At 38.8% G+C, this 18,223-nt stretch overlaps 1 protein-coding gene across 1 annotated transcript in view; it reads right to left on the bottom strand.

Annotated features, from left to right (window-relative positions):
• Positions 1 to 567: 567 nt before the first annotated feature.
• Positions 568 to 18,223, bottom strand: part of FBXL4 (F-box and leucine-rich repeat protein 4) — a gene marked incomplete at its 3' end in the record, with an annotated part of 46,608 nt that continues 28,952 nt past the window's right edge. The window contains exons 4-5 of the mRNA XM_009706385.1: positions 16,191 to 16,404; positions 568 to 639 (exon numbers count right to left, since the gene is read on the bottom strand). Coding sequence (XP_009704687.1) covers positions 568 to 639; positions 16,191 to 16,404 — 286 coding nt within the window. The remainder of the gene's footprint in view (positions 640 to 16,190; positions 16,405 to 18,223) is intronic.

The raw sequence follows: 18,223 nt of genomic DNA on the forward strand, positions 1-18,223 counted from the left end.
TTCAGCTTGGAGAAGAGAAGGTTCCAGGGGGACCTTCTAGCAGCCTGCCAGTACCTAAAGGGGCTACAAGAAAGCTGGAGAGGGACTTTTGACAAGGGCATGGAGTGATGGGACAAGGGGCAATGGCTTTAAACTGGCAGAGGGAAGATGTAGGTTAGATATAAGGAAGAAATTCTTCCCGGTGAGGGTGGTGAGGCAGTGGCACAGGTTGCCCAGAGAAGCTGCGGGTGCCCCAGCCCTGGAAGTGTTCAAGGCCAGGTTGGATGGGGCTGTGAGCAACCTGGTCTGGTGGAAGGTGTCCCTACCCGCGGCAGGGGGGTTGGAACTGGATGGGCTTTAAGGTCCCTTCCAATCAAACCATTCCGTGATTCTATGTTTTAGGTCTACTAAACTAGTATGTAACCCTTAAGCATATGACCAAGCTGCATTCACCTGGGACCTTTCAAGAGAGTATAGTACAGTATCAGCCTAGCATTTGACACGTTTTCGTGAACGACATGCCCAGACAGAGTTCCAAAGGCAGCGTGCACACACACGTACACCCCCCGACACGCTGTGAGCACTCACCATGACGCAGCTGCCCAGGCTGAGGTGCTGCAGCTCCGAGCAGAAGTTCAGAATGCTGAGCAGGGCTGTTTGCTGCCACGGGGGAACACATCAGAAGGAAATATGGAAAGTGAAACAAAGAGAAGAGGTCAATTAGACATTAAAGGCTGTCACCGCATTTCCTGAAATACAGCTCAAAACTCTGTTACAGACACCGCAAATGCCACTTAATTAGTCCCTGGGTACTCTACCCATTGATTGGCTTAAAGCCACGGTAATCGTTACAAACCTTTATGCAAGTCACTTTGGATGTGGTTTTGCATTGCCCCGAAGATACCTACATACCCATGACCTATCCGCTCATTTCCCCCAGGAAAGCTGCCGAAGAAGCGTGGCAAGTTCAAATAACAGGCAAGGCCGGTCCGAAAACACAGAGGGTTGGCGACAGAGCAGAAGAACAGTGGAGGCTCTGACATTCGCCCATCAGCCGCAGCCTGATGGAACTGCCAATAGAGCTGCACAGCATCAGGACCCAGCCCGGTGACTTTAATGTCAAAGGAGTCTCCGTGCTGACAAGGATGCTGACAACCACTGAGCACCTGTCACTACCAGCACGCAGGCTGAAACAGAGATAATGTGTATTTTACAGTCATGTTCCTGCCATCTAACGTGGCCGTTCTTTTCAGAATGTACCACACGTTGCTCAGCCTGAAATTTGGACTGGAACATCGGATGCATCTTACAAAATGTAAAGTACGCAGCTGTTCTGTTCCACAACAAGGGAAACTTCACGGCTTTTTATTTGTGTTCCTAAGATACCGAAAAGACTCTTCTGCATTGTCTGTAGCCATATTTTGTTTTGTAGTTGGAAATGCACACAGTGCAAAAAAGAACATAGTCTGGGATTGACATCACAAATAGCTGTGCATCACACTTAAAACATTCATCACTTTGTTAGGAGTTTGTAATCCGCATGAGCTTGAAAACGGGAGGAAGTTTCACAATGTATTAACAACAAAAGTCTGTTTCTAGCAGAAAAAAACCCAAGCAATATAGAAGGGACAAAATCTACTGCTAATAAGTGGAATTCCTACAAGAATACTAGTCAACAATATTTATACACATGGGAAGTATAATTTATGCAGTTTTTTTTAAATAAAAATTTACTTGTTTTCAGAAAGTTTACACTTAAACGCTTTACTTAGTTTCCTCAGTTTGTTATACTCTAATGAAACTTGGCAGGAACATGATCCTTTGTCATACCACTGTGAAGAAATATCTGAAAGGCTGGCAGACACCAAACAGGGACATAGCACGGGGTATTCATGGAGACCATTTTCAGACATCTAATTTAGGTGTCTCCAGGGAGCAATTAGAAACACCCAACACTTGACATGTATGGAACCTCAGCCTCCAACTTGGCCTTCTAAGATTTGATTTCCCAAAGGCGCCTAAAAGTAGACGCTATGAGTAAGCCCTCCTCACATACATCTTTGCAGAAGTCTTACAAAGCCACTGTCTGCTTGGCTTGCTTTACTTCCACTTGTGTTTTTAAAGAAAAACGTAGCTAGAGAATTAAACACAAGAGCATTAAAAACTCATCATTAAAGAGGGAACACTTAAGAAGACTTTAAAGCTAGTAAATGTGTAAATATCCAATACGTTTTAAATAATGTACTTAAGGAAATGCTTGGATCATTAAACATGAATAAATGAGTAACTCCAAGAGAATGAGACATAGTCTTTACTATTTAACTCAGTGAAGGCTATGAGCTTTAGAACCTACACAGGTCCACAAATTAAAAGCAAAATCCCCAAACCCCTCTCTACGAACCTTAAATATCAGAGCTAAATAAATCAGTCTCTGACTGCACACACAGTTCTAAACAGGGTTTCTGCAGGTATTCAGGTGACTCCACAGGAAAGCTGAATACCTTGCTGCATTCAACCATGTTTTTTAGCAATGGTTTCCAGAGTTAAGTTTAAACATCTGAAAGAATGGGAAGCTACAATATCTTTCCCTCATTAACACAAACAGTGAAAAAGCGAACAGTCACCCTGAACAGCTTGTAGGATGTGAGATAAATTCCATTCTTCCTCTTCTTCAGAGAGGGGTGAAGCAGGTACAAAGACTAATATTCAAGGTTATCTTGATTAGATAACTGAGCTACTTTTGTAAACTTGAACAGGAATTTGATGCGTTTCTCAGAATCCCTTTATTAGCCCCTCTCTAATTTGAGACAGTCCTTCCCGTATTGACGTGCACCGCGTCCACATTTTTCAAAGATCTTTTCGCAACCTATAAAAGTTAAAGGATTATTTTAAATGATTATTTAAAAATCCAAACAATTGAAGAAAAGCACTAGGAGTGTGGGTAATAGAATGGAGCTGGGTAGAAGACCACGTCATACCATCACAAATCATGCTAAGTCAAGCCCAAGAGTAAACAACCATTTACTCAACATTAATCATACTGGCTATATTAATTCCTTTTCTGGGGCGCACACATGCCCACACACAACAAATCAGATTTCTTTCAGAAGCAGTGTCTGTTCTTCTGTAACCGAGGTGGGGTTTGCATATGTCAAGAAAGAAAAAAAACCACCCTTTGTGGATGCCTAGCTGTGCCTCAGTCAATTGAGAATCCAGGTGGCAAAAGACATCAAAATAGCAGGAGAGAATGGCAGCTCACAGAATCCATATGCACTACAGATAGAAGGACTATCATTGTAATAACCTGACTGTCTCAAGCCATCTGTCTGTACAATTCATCGCTCTGACTTGCAATACAAGATGAGTGATAACACTCCTATTTAAGTGAAGGAGAGCAAGGCAATCACTCGACCCTGAAGCTGTAACACAGGCCAAACCTCGTTAGAGTGCTTTACAAGAGGAGCTAAGAGGTCATCTAAATTCTGGATGAGCAAGCTTTAAACCTGGAGAAAGTCTAATTTCACTTTCTCAGCCAAGTAGTGACAGTCAAATCAAAGACTACCCATGTAATACCATTCTTGAGCCTAGTAGCCAGGACATGTATAGTTTGGAGATTTTTTGAGTTTTCCCTAAATCAAAGGTAAGGTTTGGCTTCGTACCTGCTCACCTTTACAGAGACTGAGAAAAGAAAAGAGTGGACAATTTAAAAAAAAAAAAAACCACAAAAAAACAAAAACCAAAAAAACAAAAAAAAAAAACCCACCAAAACAAAGCAAAACCACTCTGGAAACAAATTTAAGGTAAGAATTACTTTTTCTTGGAGTGATGTATGGCATGGCTTCAGTGGTCTAAATTTCTTCAGCCATCCAAGCCAAAACAAAACCTACTAAAATAAACAGTTTTTGTACGATGGTACAGACAACAGGAAGAGTCCAAAGGGGCCAAGTAAAATGGTTTACCCTACCCTCCATTCCCAGAAAAGGTGTTTTCAGATGAGAAAAACATCCAGTGCACGAGCTGCTTTGGGAGAGAAGACTCTGACACCAAACTGTTCATACTGATTTTGACTGCTGCTGATTATACTGTTGCTAAACACACCTTACAGAGCAGAATCCAGAAATATTTTAGGGCATGGCAGTTAGTCCTAAACTTTAGAAAAGCGAAGCAGACTGCCTGAAGAGTCTCTGAAGTCTTTATGAACACGTCAGACAAACGTCTGTCAGAAAGGACATCAATAGAGTCGATCCTGCCTTGGAGAAGAGGAGAGATGAGATTATCGCTTGAAATCCTAGCTTACTCCACATGAGACAGGTGAGAGGTCTGCCCAAACATGAAAGTCCTCCACTCTAATACAGGCCAGCCTGGAAGAGATTTATGTGCAGTGTACAATTCAACTAAATAGTTGATACTGGACTAACTTGTATGCTACCTATCTTTGTAAAGACCTTTGACATCACACTGAAGTTTTGATTTAGATGTTGCAAGAGTGTTTGAACAGACAACCCATCCATGGAGAAACCAAATACTGGTGCCAGAGTAATACACTTGGCAAGACTGAATCTTGTTTGACTTTTTTCAGGATTTTTTGCATTCATGATCTAGCAGGAAGCGCAAATCATTTCTGATGTTAGGATGATAAGGAAGCACCCAACACATTGCCTGAGCTCAATATCCATTCAAATAGAAAACTCTTCTGTTTGTGGCAGATGTGGCTCACCTGTGAAAGATGCACTTTGACTATTTGACCATTTACTCATTGCAGTTTCATTGTCAAGTAGTCCGAGATTAAAAAAACAGAAAAGATTTAAAAACATACAAATGATGTACTATAATATAGCTATCACATAATGGCTGCACCGTAATAAAAAGCAGGAAAATAAGTGCAACAGTGTGTCTCTGGAAGATTAAAAGAGCAGTTTAAGAAAAACAACAAAATTTTACTTCTAGGGTTGGGATAGGGAAGAAACAGTCTGCACCTTTTTATAAACTTTCTTTTTATAGAGAAATCTTACAAACTACTTTTAAAATTGTTACTTTTTCTGCTGGGAACAAACAACGGGCTGTTTTTTCCCCTTCTCGGCAGAACTGTGTCTGACATAAGTTGGGAATACTTCCAGCCCCTCAGTGAAACAACTTGAGAGCCTAAATCTTTTACAAGACTTTTATTCTCCTGAAACTTTTTCTTCAAATTTCTCCATGAAGTGAATGGTGAGAGAAAGTAATCTTAAAAGTCTCAGTAAAGACTGCTTCCTCCCTTCTTCAAATATGGTTTCGCTTGCTTGTCGTGTTTTTAATCACAGTTACGAATTTTCCAGTTACCTCTGTGTTCAAGAAAAAGACTGAATTATACAGGACTTAAATTTGGGGCTTTTAACATTAAAAATTTAAGTTTGGGGGAGAAAAAAAAAATATTTTATTGCCTGCCCTCCTCCAACTGCATTATTTCAGAGGACAACCAAAGTTATACTATTTTTTTCTGAACATTTCCAAATGATAATCTCATCTCTAGCCCTCCCTGCCCTATCCCCCCAAACCCTGTTGTCTCCACTTACGTTCAAATACCTACATAATGTTAGTTGCAGGCACGTATCAGATAACATGCCGATATCTGCAAGCTCACCACAACAAGAATACTGCATTTTTCCACACTATCAAAGAATTAATATAACAATGTTCCTAAAGACCACAATTTCTTCTTCATATTTCAGTTACTTATCTCTCCATCAAAAAATGCATCTTGAAGAGTCTTTGTAGTGAGTTGCCTTTGCATATAAATTTTTGAGGTTGTTATATTTAAGAACAGGTTCTATCACAGTATTTACCCATGTTTCTAGGTAGTATTTTCATCTTACTCTAGAGAATTATGTTAAAATACTGTAAAAAATATTTGCTTTTAGGTTAGAATCAGGGTCTTTAGGACTATATTAACCAATTGTACTGGATAATATATTTAGACAAGCTTATTCCACAATCACCTTTTCATAAGACAAACAGGAAAAGCATGAAAAGATTTGATCAGACGGCTAGTAAAGAATTGTGGAAGCCCGAATATCCAGTACCCAGTCCACAGCTGTCACATGCCATTGGCATACAAATCAAATTTACATTTCTCAACACATCTATCTAAAAGTTGATACAGCAACCAGGCAATTACTATAGGACGTCAGTCAGTCAGTATACATTTGATACTCTGCGGTTATATTTTGGGAGCCTATTTATCTGACAGAACACCTGACAATATTATTCCCTTTAGTAACAACTAATAATCTGAGTGAAAATCCAAGACAGAAAGTTCAATCTTGCCTGAATGAGGAGGGGTAAATGTGGTAATGAGGAGGTAATTCTGCAGGGTACTTTAAGTATTCTTTCTTCCTAATAAAAGTCATAGTCAATGACTTTTGAATGAACTCCTTAAAATTCTTGGAACTTGAGAAGCAGATGGAAAGGAGAACTGGAAAACTACGGACTAAGGCCAGGCCAATGAAATCATCCATGTCTCTCTCGGCCCATCAATCACATCCATATTCTCAGTGGCTGACCCTTCAGCAGAGAAATCAAAATACTCTCAGAACTGCACAGAAAGGTTCCTCTGTTCATGATCTAGGCAGGAGCTTCCCTTTTGTTCCCAAAAAGGTTTACATTTACAGCAAGGGAGGTTGGGACCCGCTGACTCAGCCAGACAAATGCACAACTGTGGGAACTGATGAGATCAAAACATCTCAAACTTCAGCACACACATCATGAGTGCTGCGTCCACCGCCGGAGAGACAAACCCCCTTCCTGCGCAACTGCCTCGTCCTGCACACAAGGGTTATTGCACACACGTTACTATGTACAAAATTACTTCGGGAATTCTCCTTGTAGGTAACTCAAGGCCTCCAGCACACCACAGACTAGAATTATCCCATTGGAGAACCAAGTGAGACACACCACACATACAAAAGACATCAGAAGCCTGAATCACGCCTTTCTGCATGCAGTCACAAAATAAAGATGACACAGAAATAGCAAGTTAACATGCCAAACAGGTTAAGAACTCCTTCCTTAAAATAATAATAAAAAAGGTCTGCCAAGTTATCACGAGTAAAACCAAACCTCTTCACGTTGAATATACATGCATGAAGAACCCCATAGTGAAACAAAAAGGTGACTATCAAGTTGATGGGAATGCAGAGAGGAAGGAAACCACTGCTTGCTTTAAGGAAACTACAAACAAGCCTTTGGCAAATCAAGAAGAGAAGTCACTTACCACTTGACATTGAGATAATCGTCTCACACAGGTTATTTATTGGGATCAAGTAATGTGAATCAAAAGGGTATCTGGAAGATTTTACAGAATGGCCTGACTACCAGAATCAAGGTCAAACTTTCTGGAAGGGCTGACTAGCGACCCAATTTCACACCCACCGTCCAAACCTCCTTCGGTAAGGCCCATCCTGTTTAACAACAGCCATACCCTGCTTTTCACCAAGGATGTGTTTCTGAAGAGTGCAACGGTTCGTGATGCCGCGGGCAGAAAAGCAGTTTTACCCCATAAGAATTAACATAACACACGGGACACGTGCAGGGACCTAAGAAATACACACTGGTTTAATACGGACAGGTCATACATATGATGTGATCATCACCTGAGAGATGTGACGTCTTTTAAGCTGGCTTGAAAACATCATCCACGCCATATGTGGTCTCTAGGTGTTTCAGTTGTGTGCGTTAAGTCCCTGCGTACACGCACCGACTCTGAATTCTTGCAAGAAATATTGCTTTATCACCAACCAAACTCAGCTGCTTCACCTACAAGACTGAACACCTGACAGAAACCTCCCAAGGAGAAGACCCTCGCTGCCTCTTTCGGAGCAATTACACTTCCATCATTATCGCTGTCCTCAGGTTACTCAAAGTCAGACAAACCAATCAAAGGTGAAAGTTCTTCCCTCCAATTTTGGCTTCTAGTAGCAAAAATACTGCAGAAACATTGTTACTGGTGTCTTCTATCAACGATTTGAAAATATACAACTATAATTTATCACAGTCTTTATCTCAAGCCAGTGAAGTTCTAATTCATGGGCACCGCACCAAAAAAAGTTTTACCATACCAGAACTACCTGTGGTAAAAAAAACCCAACCAAGCAAACGAGAAAAACCTCAGATGAAAGTAGACAATTTTATTTCAATATGAGTGTCACTATTGCTATAAATATTTGTAATTACAAACACCTCATGCAAATGTAAAAGGTAACCTTGTTAAGATTGTCAAAAGTAATTCAAAATCTACATAAATTCAGAATTCCCCCCTCCCCCTTTGGCATTATATAGCACAAGAAGAAAGCCAAAAATCAACTGTTTGGGTGTGCGGGTTTTTTTGGCACAGTTTGTGAAAGAATTATGTCAGAAATTACTTGGCATCTGTTACCCTAATACAGTAATTAAAAAACATTTCAGATGCAAAGCCAGAATTCTGTAAACTTCTATTAAACTGCTCATTCTGAAAGGTACAATAGGGCAAACCAATATTGCCTACCAAAAGGTAAAAAAATCTACTTCATTAATTTCAAGGTATTGTACCTCGGCATCTAAAAACCAACCTACAACAGTCCCAAAAAGCAATTCTTCTCACAGAAAGAGGAATGTAATACATTAATAACGCAGAAACAAAAAGTACAGTAATGGTGAAATACAATTCTTATCTAAATCTGCTCCAGCAAAGAAACTGTAAAATATGCTTCTGTGTGTTTTTTTTTATTTCCACACTCCCCAGTATTTTAAGGCATCAAGATAATTTCAATTACGTACTTGGGAGTACTCTGATACTTTGAAACAACCATGTTAAAGATAGGAGGAAATTTGAGAGGTTTAGAGAGGAGTTGATATGTGTGTGTTTATAACACATGAGAGTCGTTGGTTTAACCCGTTAAAAAAGAACACAAAATGAATGTTAGATACTTGTGCTAGCTTTAGTTTTCAGGAAAAGTTTTCATACCCGTTGGCTTCCCAGAAAACACTGATTTTCACACCACTTCTCAGATTTTGAGTTCTAAGGATAAATGCTTAACCTCAGTATCTTATTTTTGACAGAAAGAACATGTCTTGGGATAGTATACGAACATTAAATAATACACAAAATACATAATATACTGTTTCTGGAACCTAAAATTGGATCTAGAGGTTTACAAAGCTATTCAAGTTGTTCACCTTCTTTTGGTTTCATCTATTTTCACTTCTCTGTATGTTAGTTTTCAGTTCAAGTGTTACAGAAAATGGCAAGGACTCACAGGCCAAATTAGAACTAAATGGTGGCCAAATTTGTTTTATGCTTACGTCCTTCAGTTCCCTGAGCTATCTGGTGCCATTTCATGAGGAAGTAAATAGAAGAGGTCATCTCATCCCTTTTTTTGTGGCCTTTAGGAAGCGCAAGATACCCATGTAGTCCCAGAGATAACCACTGAAAGCCTCCCATCATTTAGTTCACAGAAATGCTTATAGCTCTTAAGCAAGCTTTCTTTAGCAATCCTTTTCCCATTTTTTTCTAGAGGAAAAAGGCTGAGCTTTGTAACTAACTGAACTACCTGCAACTTAGAAAAGCATGTTATCAAGGTACAGTATTTCAGGTCCTTATACACACTTCTGTGTAGAGTACCCTATATAGTACCATACATATCAGAGAATCTCCAAGTCCTCTGCATGTCTCTCCTCATACTACAGCTATAAAATGAGAAAGTTGCTATCACACAAATTCTACTGATGGGAAAAGTGTGGCATACAGAAACAACGCATCTCACAACTGGCCATCGTCCTGGGCACAGATCAGGAGAAGAAACCTCATGGGTTAAGTCCTCAATTAGTGCCATCAGCACCAAGTCACAGAAGCACAGAAGAGCCGAGTGTTGGACAGGACTTTTGGAGATGGTTTAGCCCAGTCCACCCCACCTCTCCAATCAGGTTGAAAAAAAAGCTGTCAAGAGATGTAGGAGCCAGTTCCTTTCACACCTTCTCAACTGATGTCTGCAGAAGGGGACAACCCCCCACCCTGCCCTTAAATATACTTGTGATTGTGGGAATAAAGTGATGCCTTCTGGATAGAGACATTAATGCAGACAATTTTCATTTCTAGATTCAAAATAAATATGGCAGGAAAAACATTTTCCTCTATGGTATAAGATGGTATTAGAACACGAAGTCTATTCTCCCTTGAGCATCCATCACCTATCACCTTGGAAGATACAACATGGAAAGAAACATGATGAAAAGGGTGAGAATTGGAATATATTTGTTAAAAATCAGCTCTCCCCTCCTCTCCCTCTTCCCCCCCCTCCACCCCACAATGTACTTGGATTCCTGGACCATTTTTGAGATGAATACCTGGACAGTGATAAAACTTTTGCCTCCAAAACACAGGTTTAAAACCAGATGCAATATAAACACTGTATGAGCAGCAGGTAAGAAAAGAACGAGAGTACACGGAAATGAAGGTGGAATTAACCTTATCATTGAGTGCAGATGCAGCCTTTCAAAAGTCAAAACATTTGCCTCCTCGCACATAGGCGCAGTGTAATTTGCAAGCTGGGATTCAGGATGTACAAGGGCAACTTTTTGTTCTCTGCAGCTACTTGGCACTGCCAGGGACACAGCAGGGACTGGGTCACAGCAACATGGCAATTACTGAATTCAATGAAAGTAATAGTCTCTGTGGTTAATTCAATTAGCGTATTTTGGTTTTGCTTCATTTGGTCAAATCATGCCCTCCCTTATGTCTGCAAATCTGTTTTACACCTTCATTCTCCCCCCTCACTCTTCACATTACAGGCTCAAATGACCAAATTCAGCCCTATGAGCCTGACACGGGATCAGAAGGCACCATCAAGGCCCTGTATTACATGATTATTTGTCACCAGCTCAACCTCCTTCCAAGAAACCACTTTCCAGCTAGAGGGTTTCACTTTTTTCCCCCACTATTTGCTTGCAACTCTTAATCCTAAAGATTTGTACCCAAGCCACTGAAATTTCGTCCAAGCTGAAAAACTTCAGGCGATGGCTCTCAGAAGTGTAACATGACCCATAACAGGTTATTTCTGAAAACTCTGCAGAACAATTTGATGGCAGCATTAACTCTTTGATTGCTCCTGGCCTAAGAAAATAAGAGCTGTTACATTTACTGCTAAGATTCTCATGCCGCTTCTTGGTACCTAAAATTTCCAGTGTCCTCTCTCACTGCTCCCCAAGTTCTGAGTTTGCTCCTGGTCAAAGGTATTTGTAAATTTTATCTCTGATACAACACTTGCCTTAAAATGTGTGCAAACCAAAGTCCTCTGTCCATTGTAATTTGATTTAAATTTAGTTCATTTTGTATTTCAGTTGTAACACAAACTTTAAAAACTTTTTCTTCACGTACGATATTCTGGATTCTTTATAATGTAACACGAAATATATAATCTTACACTAAAATTTACACCAAGCAATAAGGAGACTGTCAAGTTCTCCTATTGTAATTGTGGTTTTGGTTTCTTTAAAATAAAATTTTGGCTGCATTATTTATATGGATGGAATGCTTCATGATAAGCATTAAATCAAGATAACATTAATATTCAAACCATAAAGATGTGCATTGCCAATTGCTATATACAATAATACCTCCATTGTTCATTGTATTCTTCAAATGTATCAATGCCAACAAACGCTTCAATTATGCTGTGAATACACTCTCAATGAAGAAATATTAAGGAGTCATGTATCAGTAAATACCAAAACCACCAGCACAAAAATCCCACAAGTACAACATTGGTCTTGAGCTAGCAGAAATTACATTTATAAAATGCTGAGATTAGTTTCTCAAAGCAAGTTACAAATTGTTTCAAGCATATACATAATCGAATAACCTTTAAGAATGAAACCTTTCATAATGATCTTAAAGCACTGGAAAAGTGAGCTGCATTTAGTGGGGAAGAGTATAGCAATGCAGGTCAATTTATTATTTGTTTGTTTAGCCTGGAATAAGTTACTGAAAGTCACTGAACTTTCCTTCCTGCAACAGAGAGGCTGGAGTAATTCAAGAGGGTTGGAAGTTTCAATTCAGAGGTTTGAAATCAATTTTGTACACAGAAACTTGCACTCAGTAAGTCAAGGAAATAACATTATATATTGCCTTAATCAGCAGGGTTAGAAGCAAAGGCCATAAACTTCTCCAGATGGTACAGCTATCTTCCAAAATAGCAACGCAGTGCAGCAAGTAGCAGAACACCAGAATTGCCCATTTCAGTAAAAACGTACACTTGAAAATTGGAGCTTTGACTATGGAGACAATGGGAATATTTTTAAATACAAAACCTATTCAAAGAAAACAGCTAACATAACAAGAAACTGTCATAATTTCTCAGATGATTACATAATGTTGTCAATTTTATTAAGTTTCTGTTTTCCTCAAAATCTGTTTTTCTACACCTAACACATAAAAATCATGAACAGTAGTCAATTTTCTGCAGAGTATTTTCTCAGAATTCATCCATTAGTGTCATAGTAATCATATAAAAAGCACAACAAATACTTTAAATGTTAAAAGCAATTTTTCTTTTTTTTTTTTTTAGCATAAAAAACCCCCAAAAAATAAAGGAAAGAGGACTGCAAGACAGTCTGAGTAAGGAAATCCTACACCTCGGCAAGTACATAGGTGTTTGTTTTTATTTAATCAAAATACCATTTCTTTTAAGATGTTAATACTGTACTTTATAAAGCATCATGCAAAACCAGAAACAGCTTTATCACATACTAACAAAGAGGATGGAGAAGCTTCATCCCATATCTTATGTTATTTAATCACACACCCAAATTCACAACCAAAAGAACAAGTTGTACTATTTACCCAGACGTGCTCTAACACAACACTGCATTTTCAACAACTGTGGAATAGGAAAAGGACCCCTTTTTCACTGGCATCACAAATAACACGCAGAGACCGGCTCTCCTTTAATAGTCAATTAGAGCATTAAGTCCTATTTTGCTTTTCTTGGTCTCTTTAGTGTTGCCCCTTTCTAAAAATACGATCACTTTGCTTAAATAATTCAACTTCAGTGCTTATCTTGATCAGCCATAACAATAAATTCATCAGACTGTTTGTAAGCATAAAAGGCAGTGTCCCTCCCCATCTGATCTAATTTTACTGCGCTTCAATTCCAGTGACTGCCTCTAATTGTGCAGTAAGAATGACACAAAGAAAATTATGATACCCTATTGAAGAACTCCTTTTGGTCAACTTTTTACCTACTTGTTCTCTGCACATTCATTCTCTCTTCATATTTTGGCAATTACCTCAAAATCTCCAGTAATATCAGAAGCATATCATCCCATTTTTACATCAAGGCGGTTAACACAGGACGAACAGGGATCCCATGCTTCTGTCACAAAAAATGACAACACACTGATAATTACGGTAGGACCTGTACCTTTGCCATTCTAGAATATGATGCGAGAAGAAAATTTAGATCAAGAGACTTGGTGCTTTATTTTGTTTGTTCTTTGGTTTATTTTTAAGAAAAAAACCCAAACCATCAATTTATTTAGGAAAACGGTAGGCTAAATGGAATGAACGCATTTTTCTTTTTTTTTTTTCTTTCTTGATTTTGAGACAGAACTTTTATAGAGGACCATAACACACAGAGTAGCTCTGTTTTTCTCACCTCCTTACTTACTTTCTCTTAATAATCACATACTTGTTATCAGTTAGCAGTTTTCCTTAGTGGATTCACAGCCTCAGATTCTTTTCTCTGAGCAGGTCCAGTTGGCAACAACACAATGCCAAGCTCTTGATTAAACAGCAGCATTGTTCCATTGTTTGCTCCTTAGAAGCTCCAACAATGAAGATGCAGTAGCAGCACAAATTCCACAGAAATCAAGAATACCACTATATTACAGTTCTTTGACAAGTTTTAGAGAAGTCTAAATCACTTCAGAGCACGCCTGATCAATCTATCCTGTCTTTTTCGCATCTAGCCACCAGTTACTACCTAGCATCTCTGAACCAGCTGACGAGTACAGAACGAATGGCAGCCTATTTTGTACAGAAAACCAAAGAGCTGCATTAAGAGAAGCTAATGTTGAGAAAGGTAATGTTATTTCTACAAATCTGTGACTTTTGTAACTCTAATCCTCTAATTCAACCCCCATGCTACACCTTCATTCTTTCCCTTTTACTTTTCAACCTGTGATGCACAACGTATATTGTCAAGTGGTTTCATATTAACAAGTAACACAAAAGCTTCCTCTCCAATTTACCTATTTAAATTTCTAGAAATTTCTCTTCCATGGTTTGTTAGGAACAGTTCCTTTTGTTTATACTTACGTATAAAATGGAAGCACAATCTTAAGCTTGTTTATGAATGAAGCTTCTTGTCAGCTAACAAGCAGATGCATGTCCATAGACATGAAAGGCAGAAACGAATCTTCACGATTTAAGGGCTTCAAAGTCAGGAAATCTTCACCATCTACATTCAACCTCATTTCAAGCTCTGTTCAGCAAAGTCATAGCTGAGAAGTGACAGTTACCAATCATTTTCAGAGTACCCCTTGGCTGCTGCACCTATTACAAGCATGAAGTCTCAAACTTCAGAAGTCTTCTGAGTAGACTCAAGATCAATCAACAGTAGAAAATAAATAAAATTATACCATCTTTACCTCTGATACAATGACCTTTCTTGGATCTGAAAGTGTCTTGTGAACTACAGCCCACAGACAAAACGAGGTAAGGAGATTTAAACCAAAATTTACAGAAAGACTAGTAATCTAGAAACAGAACTGATACACCCAAGGCACCGATTCAGCTCTATACAAAAGACACTCAAAAGCAGGGCTCATCAATTTATTTTTTAGTGTGAAGAAACTAAAAATTGCTTCACTATACAGAGCGACTACCACAAAGTAACAAGTTACTGAGGGGCACTGGCTTCATGGTGACTGCCTGCGCACTCCACAGCAAATGCCAATCGTTCCAGGTAGCCCCCCCTTTAATCTACCTACCTTGTGTTACCAAGTCACCATCAGATAGCTAGCTAGACCTTGGACACAAACATACGTGTGATCTACCAAACAAAGGACAACAAGATGCAACTCACTTTGTAGCACGTGTGTTGGGTGTGAACCGCTTATAAATGGCACAAGGTTCTACAACTTCAGATGCCCCTTGGACATCCAGTAGACAGAAGCTACTGTTCCAGTTTCAGTTTCAGTGCTTCTATTACACTACAGCTTAACACCCGCTCAATCCAGTGTCCTAACTTCACTTCTGTGTAGCAAAAGCATAAGTAGAAGTAACACACACAAGCAAACTCTTCTTAAAACGTTTAACCTGGAACTAAAAGCTAGGAAAAAACCTGCAGGGACTTGTTTTTCCCCGTTTTGGAGCTCTGCTAAGCAGTAGGTTTTGCAACAAGAGAAGGACAAGTATGAGAGCTTCCATGTAAACCAGAGTGGTAAGGCTGTACTCATTACAATACATGAGTAATATAGCCAGTGAGAAGGAATGGAATTCCTTCTGATTCAACCTGCTGAATTTACTAGCATACAATATTTGTAAAATGCAGTAAACTACATCCATCTTTTCAACCATAGCATGTAAAATCATTCCATCTTAGATGGGAAATGTGTTGCAGCAAACAATAACAACTCTGATTTGGGCAGCCGAGTGATTGTACAAAGAAGTAATTTTTACCCTGTAAACAAAAAGTATTTTAAAAAGTTTGTGTTCCATGTCTCAAATACTGCTAATATGCAAAGACAGTAGGATTCTAGTAATTAGGAAGTCATTCTGAAGGAGAGAATGTTGAGAATGACAGTAAGTTACTAAACATTATAATTCCCATTTACACTGCCAAATACAGTCTCTCTGGAGTACACTTCAGAACAAGAGAAAAGCTTTCGCATTTGTGATTTCACTACGTTGCTTAAAATAGCTGGTGAAAAGTCACCAATCTTCCATGCAAGTGAAAACACACTGGCTTTTTATTTATTTTTGTTAAATCCAGAAGTTATTTTGAAAATAAAACAATCCTATGGTTTTTGAAACTACTTTTGACTTTTCTGAATTTACCTTTGAATTTACATGCAAAATTCTAATTCACTTCTTCATTAATAACCAGAAAAACCCAAAACAACAAAACAAACCAAAATCAAACAAGAAGTTTCCAGGATTGGAAGCATTTATTGCAAAGGTTAAAAATACTAGTTCCTACCTCCACTTTTGTTCGGTAGAGAATGAGACGCTTTAGGTTGCCCACTTTGGCTATGTGGTTGAAAGCCTGAGGTGGTATTTTATCACATGATGAGAGATTTAATTCCTGAAGATTTGGACACATTTCAGTAATGACCTCCAAGCATGTTTCATTGAGGAAATGGCCACAAGACAACTCAAGACGTACTAGTTCAGAGCCACAAACTTTCAAGAACCTGTAAAAAAAACCCCACATTTTAAGTGAAAAATAAACTTACTTTCAAATGAGAGTCTGAATACTGTCAAAACCTTAAGCACGTAAACCAGCAAATAGTTCCTTCCAACAATGAAAAGCCTACAGACCATAGCTCTTCTGTCACCTCGGTTAAGTAACAGAAAACATGATTAGGTTAATCAAATTAATCATAACCACTCTGAAGAAGTAAATTCTGAATAAAATCTGTACAAATCCAGAAGCAACCAAACTAATTAGGTGTTGAGTTAGAGAGCAATATTAAAAAACCAAAGGTAGTCTGAGAGTCAAGGCTGTTTCATCAACATTAACTTGATACTGTACATAACCTAGATACTGTACGATGTTTTGTACAAAGGAATATTTGACCACATTTTGAGAAACACACAGCAGGCTATACAACGCTGTACATGGCACGAGGAGGTTAATGTCACTAAAGCAGCCTTAAAAAACAATTCTACCTCGAAAATGAATTGCAAAAGAATCATTGGGGGTGAGAACGGCATAGAGAGGGCCTTTTAATAAATTAAAGTTAATTTTGACAATGGCCTGCAAGTTTCCACCAATAATTTCATATTTCTCTTTACCTCAGAAAAATCTGCAAATGTAAAAATGAGGTTAAACAATTTTTGTATGGATTACACATTCAGGAGGAGCGTTTTAAGACTTTCAGAAAACACCTCATTCCTTTCATTAACAAATAAGTCAAAATCAACACTTTGTAGCTGTTCTAGAACACAGAGATTCCTAAGGACTATTTCATATGCCTTTCATTGGAATTATAAAAAATTCAGATATGAGAAGACAAAACACCCAAAATTTAGAAACTCTGATGGTCTCTGCACGAATTATACCTTCTGCCAGAGATCTCGTGTCAAAATTCAAGCTGTATTATATCTAATCCAAGCTTTAACTAAAAACACAGAAGCTTATGTCCCCCTTTTTATTGCAATGATAACCTTCAAACTGTAAATCAATCACTAGGCTTGTAAGTCTGATATTTAATAGGAAAAACACCCCCACACGTTTGCCATGATTTTGTTACACTTTATTTTAATAGTTTCTCCAGTAGAAAAAATTAAGTTCCTAACCTATGGGCTGCAATGAGTTCTCCTTGTTACTTCCTAGAACAATGGAGCTACTTTTGAGAAAGCATGAATTAGTTTATCATAATAAATATTCTGATCTGCTCTATTACCAGTTCTATCCCACAAAAAACTTCACACAGACAAAGGAGCTTTAGGTTCTGACAGTTTCACCGCAAAGTTCTTCCTGGGTTTAACTGATACAATAGAAATGCCAGCGAGACACAAGGCTTCTGCTTGCTTAAAAACTCCTATTGCTACAACCAAACAGGTATGAGCCTTCCCAAGACTTTGCCCCTGCTGAAACTTAGGACGAAATAGCTGCTGGTCTTAAAAGCAGACACGTTCAGGGAGGCATTCCTCAATGACACTAACTGCAGCACAGGACTGGAAGTTCATCTTTCAAGATCCAAGTTTTCAAACCTTCTCCTTTCCTTATTTTTTCATGACTCAAGTCATACTTGCCATTCATCACCACCTTTCGTTATTCCTTTCATCGTGCACATTACAAGGGCTTAGTTTGATTATGCAGATCCTATGCAATACGGAGGGAAAAGGAGATTCCAGGGTGGCATCTCCATCCCTGGAAGAGTCACCTGAAACCTTGACTGACCTGATCTAGCGCTGGGGACACTGGCACTTCAAGTAGGAGCCTGGAGTAGACGACCTTCAGAGGTCCCTAACATCCAACATTTCTATGAGCCTATGCAAACAGAA

This window comes from Cariama cristata, unplaced genomic scaffold (assembly GCF_000690535.1).
Source record: "Cariama cristata isolate BGI_N322 unplaced genomic scaffold, ASM69053v1 scaffold478, whole genome shotgun sequence".
NCBI classification, from domain to species: Eukaryota; Metazoa; Chordata; class Aves; order Cariamiformes; family Cariamidae; genus Cariama; species Cariama cristata.